General features: G+C 34.7%; 1 protein-coding gene across 3 annotated transcripts in view; it reads left to right on the plus strand.

The window, feature by feature from the left end:
• Positions 1-12,203, plus strand: part of LOC140445973 (uncharacterized) — a 151,897-nt gene extending 139,694 nt beyond the window's left edge. For all 3 annotated transcript variants that reach the window (XM_072538443.1, XM_072538444.1, XM_072538445.1), the window contains exons 9-11: positions 853-984; positions 1,194-4,426; positions 11,737-12,203. In XM_072538443.1, coding sequence (XP_072394544.1) covers positions 853-984; positions 1,194-4,366 — 3,305 coding nt within the window. In that variant the 3' untranslated portion in view covers positions 4,367-4,426; positions 11,737-12,203. The remainder of the gene's footprint in view (positions 1-852; positions 985-1,193; positions 4,427-11,736) is intronic.
• The last annotated feature ends 1,415 nt before the right edge of the window (positions 12,204-13,618 follow it).

Raw genomic sequence — 13,618 nt, forward strand, 5'->3', positions numbered from 1 at the left:
ACAGTCGTAGCAGTGGAGTTTTAAAAATTCCAAATTCCTTAAGTTTAATTTAAAACTAGGATTGGTATAAGCATTTCCAATTTTTTCGTTGGCGGTTTTATTCCAGTACAATTTTTTTTGATGCGAATATTTTGTTATGAGTTTGGTATCAGTCAGCGAACTCTACGTAGTTCAAAAATAAACAGTATACATGGTGCTACAAAGCGATACCACTGTGTCAAGTGGGAAATTTGTTCTGCCTTTCTCTCTCTGAGTCTGTGTTCGGTTCTAGAAATACCCTTTTTTCTTTTCCGGAAACCGTCTATTCTCCCCTAATTCTAAATGGCTAGCTTTCTGGAACCACACTTTCCTAGTTATTCCATGGGCACAATGGTGTTACACCTCGAAAATTAAAAGTGTACGATCTCACTCTGGCTCTCAACTTTCACCGTATGATAAATTAATTGTGGTGCGGCTGTCTGGTTATTTGCTAATTGAGCATGTGCATAGTACATGTGTCCATCTGTGTTTTGTATTTGGGTGTGTCCGTGTATTTATGAATATGTAACATATTGAATCAATAAATCTGCAGATAATGACATAGATGCAGCTCCTATCTCATGTGCTCAATAGATTCGGCGATGTATATCTGTATAGTTTGTAATCAAATTTCGGTTTAATGTTGTTTTTTATTTCTGTATTCTTAAAATTAAGTGTATTGACTTTTTATTTTTGTCATTGTATATTTAAATATGTCACGTCAAATAGGTTGGCAAAAGGCTGTCATGAATTACTACATAAATGTCACTAAAATGACAAAAAAACTTGTATATTTTGTTTTTGTGCAATCTGTAACTCACTGACTGTTATTAGGTGATGATACTCCCAGGCCATATGTGCATCCAAGTGAACAAGTGGTACCGGAACCAAAAAAATACACTGGAAGCTCAATACCCAGTAGATCTTTCAAAATTTTGCAAGCTATGACTGCTCCAAATGATTATGGTGAGTGCCATGGATGTTAAGATGTTGTATCATTATTAATTTCTAAATTGAGCAAAAATATTTTTCCAAATTCATTTCCAAAAGTTCGCATGATCATATCATGCAAACTAACAGAGGTTTTTTTGAAATGCCTACTTAGAGAAAATAAAAAGATATTTCCAAATTCCAAATTTAAAAACGAAAAATTTAAAATTTAAATTTTTTTATAGCCAATGTAGAAGAGCAAAACGAAGAAACCCCATACGATGAATGGGTGTACCCTCCCCATTATCCCCCTTATCCTTACCCTCCCTACTGGTACGATTATTACCGTTACTATTACCCTGAATCCTATCCCGAAGAAACCCCTACCAAAAAATCAACCCCTAGAAGTAGTGTTTCTCGAAGTACCTCTCCAGCAAAATCTGGTCGCCATACTCCTCTCCCTTATTGGGGGTATATGCCTCCTTATTGTCCTTCACCCAACTCGACTGATAGCGGCAAAGAGATGCCACCACAAAAGCCAATACCACCTCCTTGGTATGGGTGCGATCCATATTACCCTTCAGAACAAGACAGTACTGATGTAGATGAAAGTAGCATATCACAGGAATATTTACCATACTATGATCCTTACTATTATCATTACTATTATGGATATCCACCAATGTACCCTCCTTATCCACCACGATATGCCAACAGCGACACTGATAGTACCATTAACGGTTATTCTTCATTGGATGAAAAGGGAACTAAATGCAAAAAGGTCACAGAAAATCAAAAGAAAATTACAAATGATTCTGGAGCAAAGGCACTGCTAACACCAACTTTAGTAGTAACTGAAGTTGTAACCAAACCAATGGAAGAAAAAATCGAAAGTACTACAGACTGTGAAACTGATACAGAAACAGATGATGAATATAGTGCACATTTACAGAAAAATCCACTTCAGTCTATGAAATCTATAACAAACATTATTTCCCTTAACACGTACAGTAGCGACGAAGATATTTCTAAAGAAGAAATGCAAGAAGATGATTACTCGGGTGAGTCCAATGACGAAATTGATGATGCCAGTTCTATATGTTATGAAGACGATGCCTATCCGCACCAACTTAGTGTTATTATGGAAGAGAGTGAAAGGACAGAATCTAGAATAAGAAGTATGAGTACTATGAGTGATACTACTACTCTAGCAGAAAGAAGTGACCCAGAAGAAGACATTGTAGACTACAGTAAACCAGAATCGGATGAGAGTAAACACGAAAGTACTTCAGATGACTATGATAAAGATAATGAAGAAGAAAATATTATAAACTGCAGTAAACCAGAATTGGACGACAGTAAACAAGAAAGTACTTCAAACGACTATAATAAAGATAATGAAGAAATACCAGTAGAACCTTACAAAGAAAATGACGTTAATGTAGAAGATTGTGAACAGGACGATGATGACATAAAAAGTAATGACAGTGAAGATTGGTGGGGAATAATAGGAAAAGAAGACGACGATTTACCACCACGAAAGAAAACACAACTTTTTGATAATGCAAACGTAGAGAAAAAAAATATTTTCAATGCACATGCTGCCAATGAAGATATAGTAGAAAGTGATAATTCAGACACTGAAGATATAATTAGTATTAAAGTTAGTGATGTAGAAAATGATAGAATAGATAATTTAGAAATACATGAAGAGGATACAGTAAGTAACTATAGCACAGATATTAACAATATAAATAAAAATACAACTAAAAATTATATTGAAGAAAGTAATAAGTATAGTTCAGAGGTTACTAATACGAATACAAACGTAATTAAAAATTGTAATGAAGAAAGTAACAACTACACAGAATATACAGTGGTACGAAGAATTAAAAAGAAAAACAATATTGTACATACAGAAACAGAAGTTAAAGAAAGCTTGTCTAGACCTCAAAGTATATACCAATCTTTAGAAGACCTCCAATCAGAACCAAAATCTAGACCTAGAAGTATATACGAATCGTTAGAAGATATCCAGGCAGAATCAACTGGAAGTCTTATAAAAGTTGATAATTTTGTAGGTATATTGGAACAAATTCAGAAAGAGACTGGTTTTTGGAACTTAAATTCAAGACTAAATAACGAAAAAGCTAACGAACCTGTTAAGTTTAGAAGAACTAGATCTGTAGAGGAAAAAAATTTGGACGCAGAAAAAAGGTTTACTTGGACATCATTTGAAAACTTTAATAGAGAATCTCTGGATGATTTGGAGAACAAAATAAAGAGGCTGTCTTGCGGTTCATTGGAAGATTTGAAAGTAAATATTAAAACAGAAGAAGCGGTTGAGGGTTCTACTAATTATATTAAGTATAATTCTAGTTTGAGCTCAACACCTGTTGTTGAAACCCAAATAGTTACTGAAGATATAAGCGATGATAATAAGTCTTCCACTAATGAATCACATACCGAAGAATCTGGTGACACATCTGATTCTTCTGCTTCAGAGAAAGACGATAAAGAATCCAACAACAATCTTGTGAGACTCGATGACGACGCTGATGTTAAAATACCTACTATAAAAGACCGAATCCAAGCTTTAAGAGAAAGTATTAACTCCAAGAGAAGACTATTATCGGATGACACTAAAGAGTCAAGTAAGGATAAGATTTCTATAAACGATTCAACCAACAGAAGCAAAACAGCTTCTTCAAAAAGTAGCCTAAAATCTTTTGAAGAGTTCAGTGAAGAAGAAGAAGTAGATTCAGGGGTTACCTCAGACATGAGTAGGCATATATCAGACACAGAAGAGTTTCCTGAGTTGAGAAAACTCACGAAATACCAAAGAGCAGCTACACATTCAAGACTATTTAAACTACTACAAGAAGAATGTAATAACGAGGACGCTGAAGAGGCTGAAGAAAGCAAGCAACCTTTAGACCTGAATTTAAACGACGCTAAAACTCCAGTAAATGAACGACTAGTTAACGAGTTGGTGGATAGTTTACTAAAACTCAAAAAAGGACAAGCATTTAAGAACTTACCTAAAGAAAAGTTATATGCAGCTGCCGTAAAAATATTACAAGAAGATATGGAGGTTACAGATACTCTTTCTGGATATTCCACAAGTGTCCAAACACCGCAAGAGTTCGGATCTAATTATGACGATTATAAGCAATACTACGAAACGTGGGATAAGAGTGAAGAAAACTTTGACATATTTCCTTCAAAAGCCTTCAAAGTTCTGCAAGAATTATCAAGCAACAAACCAGGAGGTGGATTGAGCTCTATAATAAAGTGCCCCAAGGTATTATCCTCTAAGAACATCCACAAGAAACTTATCAGACTTTTAGAAAACTCTTCTAGTCCCATTCCTGACAAACCTCCCTTAGATACGAACGATGTAACGAGAGTCTCTTGATAATCCAAAGGGACTTTAAGCGAAAAATTGATAATTTGTTGGACCCGGTTTTAATTAGAGGTACAATTGTTGATTCAAAATCAAGTGGCATTTTTGGTAGAAAATTTTAGTTTTTTAGTAGGCTTCAGACTAGCTAATTAAAACAAGTACAAATGCAGAATGTAGAAATTACTCATTAATTTCGTCTGATGTAATAAACAAAATTTAGCTGTACTAGTTGATTATTATTTCCATAGTTAACGTATTAGCCTTCAATTTGTACGAAAAATAACAAATATAGGGTAATTCCACACCAAGTGAGCAAAATTAGGAACGAGGTACTCTTCAATTTGTCCGAAATTTTTCTTACTTTGTTTTTATCGTCAAAAAAATAATAGTGCAGCTTTTCAGCACTATCAGTCAATAAGACCTCTTAAATTGTCAACAAAATACAAGATTAGAATTTATTTAATTTGTATTTAGCACAATTTTCCTAGTTTACTTTGACTTTCTAAAAAAAATTTTAGCTTAAATTTAGAACTGGGAAAGTTTTACATAAATAATGCCCTTTTTTTTGTTTTTTAGTTTAATTATTTAATATATAAAAAATGCAGCTCAAATTCAAATTCTTCGTAAATTTTATCTAAAAGACACATTTTTTTATAATCATTTCTTTATGTCACTTAAAAAAATAGATTATCTTTTTAACGTCCGTCAGTGTTTTATTTTTATATAAAAATAATAGTTTTAATTTCATAAAAAAATAATACTTCTTCCTTTATATGAGCAATTTTGTTTGTTTATTGGCGATTGTCACTCCGTCTCTTGGGCGGTCGGTCGATACTTTTTCAACCACTTGGCGATTTGTCTTTTGCTATTTTAACGACTCTTGTGTCAGCCTTCTACTGATGTGATTGTTCCACTCTTTTTTTTTATTTAATGTCCACTCATTTATACCCTGTACATTACATTTTGTCACTAGTAATCTCGTCACTCCCTCTTCGGTCTCAGCGTGTTTTCTGTAATTCTTCTGAGTGTTCTCATTTCTGCAAGAGCTGATACAATTTTGAATTGTATCAGCTCTTTGATGAGCCAGATGTCATAACGTTTATTTAAATCCAGTGATGGGCTGGACACATAATACGAATGCCAGAAAATACGATTGCTAAAAAGCTAACCACAGGAACACCTGTAGGAAGAAGAAGCAAAGGCCGACGGCGAATTAGGTGGTTATATTGAGTTGAAACCGACTTACGGATATTAAAAATCAGAAGATGGCAACATGTTGCCAGAAACCGAACAGAATGGCGACGAATCTTAGAGCAGGCCAAGATCCACAGAGGATTGTCGAGCCAAAGATGATGATGATGTTCTCATTCCTGCAGTTTCCAGTATTCTCTGTGTTTTAGCTGTATTAAGTCTTGTTTCTCATGCGTAAGTCATTATTTATTTTATACTGGCTTCACAGGTTCTTGATTTCATCTCCCAGTTAATGTGTCGGTTACACCATATAGTGTTATTAAGGCATCTTGCTAATCTATTTCCTCTTTGTACTTAATCTATTACTTATTTTTCAACTTCTCCATAGCTGTGATTAAATCTGTGAACTTTTATTTTGGGCAATTAATATTGCATCGTCCGCGAAAAGAGAATTTTAATTTCATTGTTCCCTATTCTGTATGACTTCATCCATGTATGAATCATGGCATAGAATAGGTCTTATTCCATTGCCTGTATTTACAAACTCTGTAAGTTGACCATCTATTCTGATTTCCACCTCATTGTTTTGATAGACGTTTTCAATTGTTTTTATAATATTCAGCGGGATCTCTTTGTTATACAAGAGATGTATTACATCTTTAAGTATTACTCTGTCAAATGTTTTCTTCAAGTCAATCAAACATAGGAATGCAAGTACAGTAATACCTCGAACTTACGCGATAGGTGGGACTGAGCGATTATCATTAAGTCGAATTCGCGTAGGTCGGGGTATAATTTCGTAATTTACCTAAAGGTAAAAAAATAGCAATTCACACAAAAATGTTTAATAAGAGAGCTCGTTGTTTTTCTTAATAACTTCATGCAGGCATGCAAATGATCGTTTGATGTAATAAGCTATGAATGTTTTAATAACTCAATGATTCATCGATTGAATTAAGCTGGTTGTATTAGGTGGTAAAAATTCAACTGTCACACGTGGATCAAAACTAAGTGAACTTACAGGAGGATGATCTGGTGCGTTGTCGATCACAAGCATCACTTTAAATTGAATTTGTTTAGATCGACAACGACGTTTGACTTCAGGTATGAAGTGATGACCAAGTCCGTCTTCAAAAAGGGAATCTGTCACCCAAGCTTTTCGATTAGACTTCCTATCACAGACAAACCAGATTTAACTTATCTACATTGAATATGGTTTGGTTGGAGTAAGCTGTACACGGAACAAATATTTCTAGAGGCACTGGAAGAGTATAACGAGGGCATCAAGATTAATAGCGTACCAATAAGTAATTTTCGATATGCAGTTGATACTGTTATACTGGCCGATAACATCGAAGATTTACAGATGATGCTAAATAGAGTAAATACAATTGGCAACCAATTTGGACTGAAGATCAATAGAATGAAAACTAAATTTATGGTGATCAGTAAAAAGAATATTCAACATATCGACCTGAATATTGAAGCCGAACGTATTGAAAGAGTACACCGATTTAAATATCTGGGATATACAGTAAATGATAAGTGAGACCCAGACGTAGAGATTAAGATCCGAATTGGAATAGTAAGATCCAAATTCATCAAAATGAGAAAGCTCTTAAGCAACCGCCACCTCAGCGTTAACCTCCGACGGCGCGCCACGAAATGCTACGTACTCTCTACGCTACTTTACGGAGTTGAAGGATGGACATTAACAGCAGCAACTATAAAGAAGTTATCGGCTCTAGAAATGTGGCTGTATCGACGCATACTGAGAATACCTTGGACAGACAGAGTGACCAACACAGAGGTATTAAGACGAATAGGTAAAGAGGTGGAATTGTTAACAACTGTTAAAAGGAGGAAAGCGTCATACCTGGGCCATGTGTTCCGTAATGATAAGTACAGTCTGCTACAGCTTATCGTGGAAGGCAAGAATGAAGGTAGAAGAGGTTTGGGCAGAAAGAAGAAATCCTGGCTGAGAAACTTGAGAGAATGGTTTCAAAGCTGCGAACATAATACATGCGGCACAAAACAGAGAAACCTATTGTTTGATGGTCGCCAACCTTCGGTAGAAGCCGGCACATAAAGAAGATATGTGTTTTCATTCGTGGTCTATCTGATTTTGGGTCTGTTGATCTGGGGATATCCATGTCACTTTATACACTTATGTTTGAAGTATATACTACTGATTATCATCTTCAAAGATGCTGCGAAATTTACAAGCCTCGTCCCATTAGCATTGCATTCTTTTTGTATGCTATAAGGTCCTATGTTTGGTCTGTATATCTGTTCTTGTCCTACGTTAGCGTTTATGTCCCCAATATCAACTTAAAGCCGTTATTGGGACATTGTCTATATGTTTGTTCTAATTTCCCATACAATGAGTGGGGGCATGTGCATTTATGAGACTGTAGCTAAAGAATGTTCCACGTAATCTTAGGACACATATTTAGCGTCAAAACCTATTATTAGGTTATTAACTCTTTTGCTCATTACAAAGCCTACACCAAAGATATGTTGCGTTTGATGGCAGCTATAGTAGATTGTATTCAAATGCTTCTGGTGAATACCGGCTCCTTTCCAGCGAACCTCTTGTATAGCTGGTATGCCATATTATATTTGTTAAGAGTGTCTCCGAGACATCTCTTTACTCCTACAAAGTACAATGCTCTTAAGTCCCATAATACATGATAGTTTTGGTAGAACCATCGTATTAAAACAAAATTTTATATCGAAATTCAACTTTTTAGAATGTTTCTTAGACCTAAAACAAAGTTGTTTTTAAAGTTAACTTTCATACTTTATTACCACCGATTTTGCGAAAAATTTTATTGCCCCGTAAAATCCCAAAAGAACACGTAATCAAAATTTCAGAAAAGTGGAACATTTTCGGGTTCTTAACTTTGTTCACCTGGCGCGAAATTGCTCAAAAATATTTTTGCTAAAACACTGGCGTCGTGCTACTTACATGACATATTTTTTTTTAAATCAAATCTCCTTTGTACTTGATTTAAAACAGCTAGAAACATCTATGGATTTTAAATAAAAATATTTTTTTAATTTCAAGTCCTATTTTTGAAAAATTCATAGATAAGCTCACGTGTTTTTAATCTTTTTATAAACTTTTTGGAGTAGACTCCACCTTAGAATTTGAAAAAATATTTTTATTGCATTCAAACATTTTACTAATTTCATCTTACATTGTAATAACTCAGTATTTTTGCCCTTTGTACTGTATTATAGTTTTTTGGTAACGTGTTTGAGCTTAACGATGAGTGACAGTTTTTATTTGTTCTTTTTACTAAATGTAATGATAAGAAAAGGTGTAGTTTGCTATTTAAAAAGTTATTTGGCATGTTTTTTTTTGTTTTGTTTTTCAGCTTTTTTGTCTTGAAACTAACTATTTATCTAATATTTTATTTATCTTTATATTTATGTTTATATATATATATATATATATATATATATATATATATATATATATATATATATATATATATATATATATATAGGGTGAGTGTTAGACCGACATTGGTCTAACATTAATAATTCCATTATGGTACAGATATAAAAAAAGGTATTTAGAAAAATGTAGGTATGATATTCTCCAGGCTTGGACCATTTTTAAAAGATCTAGTAACTTTGAGACTGAACCTTCCATGTAGCTCTTTGCCAGTGGCTTTTCTTCGTCTAATGCAAAGAACCGCAACATTTACCAATCTGCCACACTGACACAAAATGTGTTCTGCTGTTTCTTCCTCTATGTGACAGAATCTGCATAGATCATCATCTGCCGATCCCATCAGCTGCAACTGACTATTCAGCTTGCAGTGCCCTGTTACCCGACCTACTATGGCTTTGACTGTTTTCCTGTCTTCACTTATTAGGTCTGCTGTAAATTTTGGCGAATGTTCTATAGTGAACTGTTTCACCTGTCTTTGGCCTGATGAATTCTTCCACCATGCCAGAGATTTGTGAGCTATCCACTTTCCTTGTAGTCATTCTGCCTTTTCAACAGAGCAGAAGGTCCGGCCCAATGAATTGCATTAATGAATGTTGTTTGGCCATTCCATAGGCGTTTTCATTGCCCATATGACCCTCGTTCATCGGTACCTAGACTACCGTAACCTTATTACGGTCTCCTAGTTTATTTAGGGCACCCACTCAATCCTATACTAGCTTAGAATTGACAGTGGCGGATTGCCGTTATTTCCGCCTGGAAAATTTTTACATTATTAGATAGACTTATGGGGAACTGTATCCCGATAAGTTTATCTAATAATGCTTTGTCCCTACTATACCGGCTCCTACACCCATCGATATTGTTGAGTCATTAGTATACCAGATAGCTTCCGCTTGTATGAGTACACCGTTCTTCCAGTCTTCCCTGCTTGGTATATTAATTTTGAATTTATTGTCAAAGCTATATCTCGTAGCTGTTGCATTCATTGGTTGCCCCATTACAATATTTGCTTTTAACTCCTCGATTAGCTTTCTATTGTCAGAACTATGAGCTTAGCTCATCTGTTGCTGACTATCTATTAATCTGTGCATCACAGAGCCAGCTTCGCCCTGTATAAAGATATGAAGTGGTGGTAGATAGAACAGGACTTTCAACATCGCTGGAGGAGTTGTTTTTATGGCTCTTGTAATATACAGGCATGCTAGCCTTTGTATATTACTTAGCAGCCTTAATGGTCTCACTTGCTGCGTCTTTGTCCACCACGTCACAGACCCATAGGTTATTGGTCTAATAATCCTTGTTTATAACCAGAGGGTCATTTTGGGGCTGGGCCCCCAATTCTTACCGCACAATCTTCTACATCTGCCCACGTACATAGTAGCTTTCTATATGGTTTTCAGTATGTGAGTATTCCATGTAAGACTAGGTAAAATATGCCCCTAGGTATTTTGTTTCTTTGGCAAAACGAATCTCTGTTCCTCCCAGCACCAATGGTTTTAGGCTTTGTAATGCTGTCTTTTTTGTAAAGTTGATAATTTGTGTTTTTTGAGCATTGACTATTAGTCTCTCCTGTGTAGACCAGACTACCAAGGTTGGCCAAGGTTGTTTTACTTAGAGTGAATATAACTATCTTATTCTCCAGAGATGCTCTTATCCATCTGTATATTACCGCAGGTCTGGCTCTTTTACTTATTGCTTTTATCAAAAAGTTAGTAGTAATATTATTAAATGCCCCTTCAATATCTAAAAAACGGCTATTACTATCTCTTTGTCCTTTATTTACTTTGAGATAAGCCCATTTAGATCATCGAAAGCTGAGTTTGTAGATTTACCAGATCGATATAATTATGTTATCTGTTAGTGCCTTTTGCTGTAACTCTGCTTAATCTTCTATAATTATTCCGCTTGTGTCTATTTCTAACTTTTCCTTTAAGATTTTTACATCTAGTCTTCTCATAGATGGTATTACAATGATTCCTGGATAATTCTTGAATTTATTTCTAGTCACATTCTCATATAGTGACATAATATTATATGTTTGTGCCAATTTGGTCGATAAATGTTCTTCGCTTAATGACTTTTTAATTTATCTTGGTTTTACTTCTATTTAGTTTGCTACATGATTTTCTTGTTGCTCTATTGCTTTTGCCATACATTGCGAACGATTTACAGCTGGTAGTGGTTCCTATCATTTTTGGTCGTTGATTTGGCCAATCTATATTCCTTCCGTCTTGTTTTTTGAAATGATTTCAAGTTCTTATGCTTCTTTTATCTTTGCTGATAATTCACCATTTCTTATTCTTGTTTTATTTTATCTGGCTTATTATAAGAGGTCAAAAAACCCTTTAGGAGAGTAGACTAAATAAAGATATTACTAAAATGTGGACGTCTCTTAATATAGTTAAGAATATTGACTATAATCCAAAATACCTGAAACGTGACAAAGGGCACAAGTTCCATCACTGTTTAAAAAAGCTAACCGTAGTAATTGAGAAAACTATAGAGGTACCAGTCCATTGACTGAAATCTATAAAATATACCCTTAAATTATTACCAATATCTTAAAAAATATCACCCAAACCATTATGGGAAAAGAACAATAGGGTTCATTTATTTAAAGTGCTTTTTTCAGAGAAAGAGAGAAAGAGAAAGATCTTTCGTGAGTTTATTAATAAAGTCTGATATATAAAAACAACATTTGATTTACTTTGTTTTTGTATTGTAGATCATGCAGATCATACCGATTTTTAATGTATCCACTGGCCGATTTTGAAGAAACGAAAAGAAGAAGGTTTGAACAGTGGAAAAATATTTTCTGGAAAATAAAATAACTATAAATTAGGCATTTTTAAAACCGCAGGGTGTGATTGTGCTGCTTGAAGAACACGCATTTTTAATATTTTCTTACCCTCTTCGAGAGGGACTGAAACCGTTCTTTGGTACATTTTTTAATACTTCGACGTAATGTTCTCATGTCAGGATTGTTTTTTCAAGTTTTCGGTTTCGATAAGTAAACATGATGTATATAAAAGTTAATATTGTAAGGTGTATGATCACAATAATGTATATTGTTTAAATATGTATATAAATCTAGGCATCTGAAATGAATTCTTCTATTGCATTGTTATTAAAAAAGAGCTCATGTTAAAAAATGAAAACTGTATGTATTTTTAAATAAATGTTTTAACTAAATGTCTTCCTTATTTATTTCTTAAATATATTTTTACTAGCAATAGGACCCGTTTCAGAACAAGATCAAGAGGTGAAACGACAGAAAACAGAAATGAACAGTAACAGCAGTGAATACCAAAAGAACAAACGAGGAAGCCGCTCAATCACTTTAAGATTTAAAGAAAGGTAGAGCAATTGGACCAGATCATATTCCCGGAAAGACTAGAAAGCGCGAGCGGATGAATGTTCTCCATTCTTTAACTGTGTGAGGCCCAATCTCACCATCAATTAGCCTATATTTGTCCACTGCTGAACGTAGGCCTCCCGTAAAATTTTCCACCTATTTCTATCTTGTCTATCCGTCCATCTAGTCGGGGGTTGTCCTCTGCTTCGATATGCCTCTTGCCTTGGTCGCCATTCCAGAATCTTTCTGATCCATCTATCATCCGTTAATCTGGCAACATGTCCGGCCCAAGCCCATTTAGCCATGGCTATTTTTTCAACTGCATCCCTGATTCCTGTTCTTCTTTTTATTTCTAGGTTTGGTACTTTATCTCTGATGGTAATACCTAATATTGATCTTTCCATAGCGCGTTGTGTTACTCTTATTTTATCTATTGTTCTTTTTGCCAGAGTCAGTGTTTCTGCGCTATATGTAAGAACCGAAAAAACACACTGGTTAAAAACCTTTCTTTTTAAACAAACTGGGAAAACAGACTTGAAAATGTTATTCAATCTACCAAAGGCAGCCCATGTGAGACCTATCCTTCTTTGTATTTCAGTTGTCTGATTATCTCGGCCTAAGCGAATCTCATGCCCTAGATATTTGTAAGCTATTACTTGATCGAAGCTATGGCTGTCAATCAGAATTTTACAGCTGACTACAAGGTTGGTCATAAATTTTGTCTTTGAGGTGTTAATTTTAAGATCAATTGTTTTTGACACTTTATAAAGCGTGTGCAGCATTTTTGTAGCTTTATCAACTCTATCAGATATTAAAACGATGTCATCGACAAATCTTAGGTGGTTCAGATCTTCCCGATTTATATTAATTCCCATGTTATCCTCTCGTTCCATTTGCTTGAACATTTAGGGAAGATATTATCACCCTGTCTAATTCCACTTTCTATTCAAAACTTCTTGATATCTTCATGAAGGCGGACACAAGCTGTACCAGTTTCGTAAATACTTTTAATCAATGAGATATATCGGTAGTCAATGCGGCAGTCAGCCAATGCTCGAAGCATTTTATGATGATCTATAGTATCAAACGCCTTTTCATAATCTACGAATATAAGAAAGATAGGCTTGTTATACTCTGTACACTTTTCTATCATTTGTCATTTGTTCCGTATCTGGAGCGGAACCCAGCCTGTTCACAAGGTTGGTAACTATCCAGTTTGTTCACAAGCCGTTTTGTTATTATCTTCATGAAT

Source organism: Diabrotica undecimpunctata, chromosome 7 (assembly GCF_040954645.1).
Source record: "Diabrotica undecimpunctata isolate CICGRU chromosome 7, icDiaUnde3, whole genome shotgun sequence".
Lineage (NCBI taxonomy): Eukaryota > Metazoa > Arthropoda > Insecta > Coleoptera > Chrysomelidae > Diabrotica > Diabrotica undecimpunctata.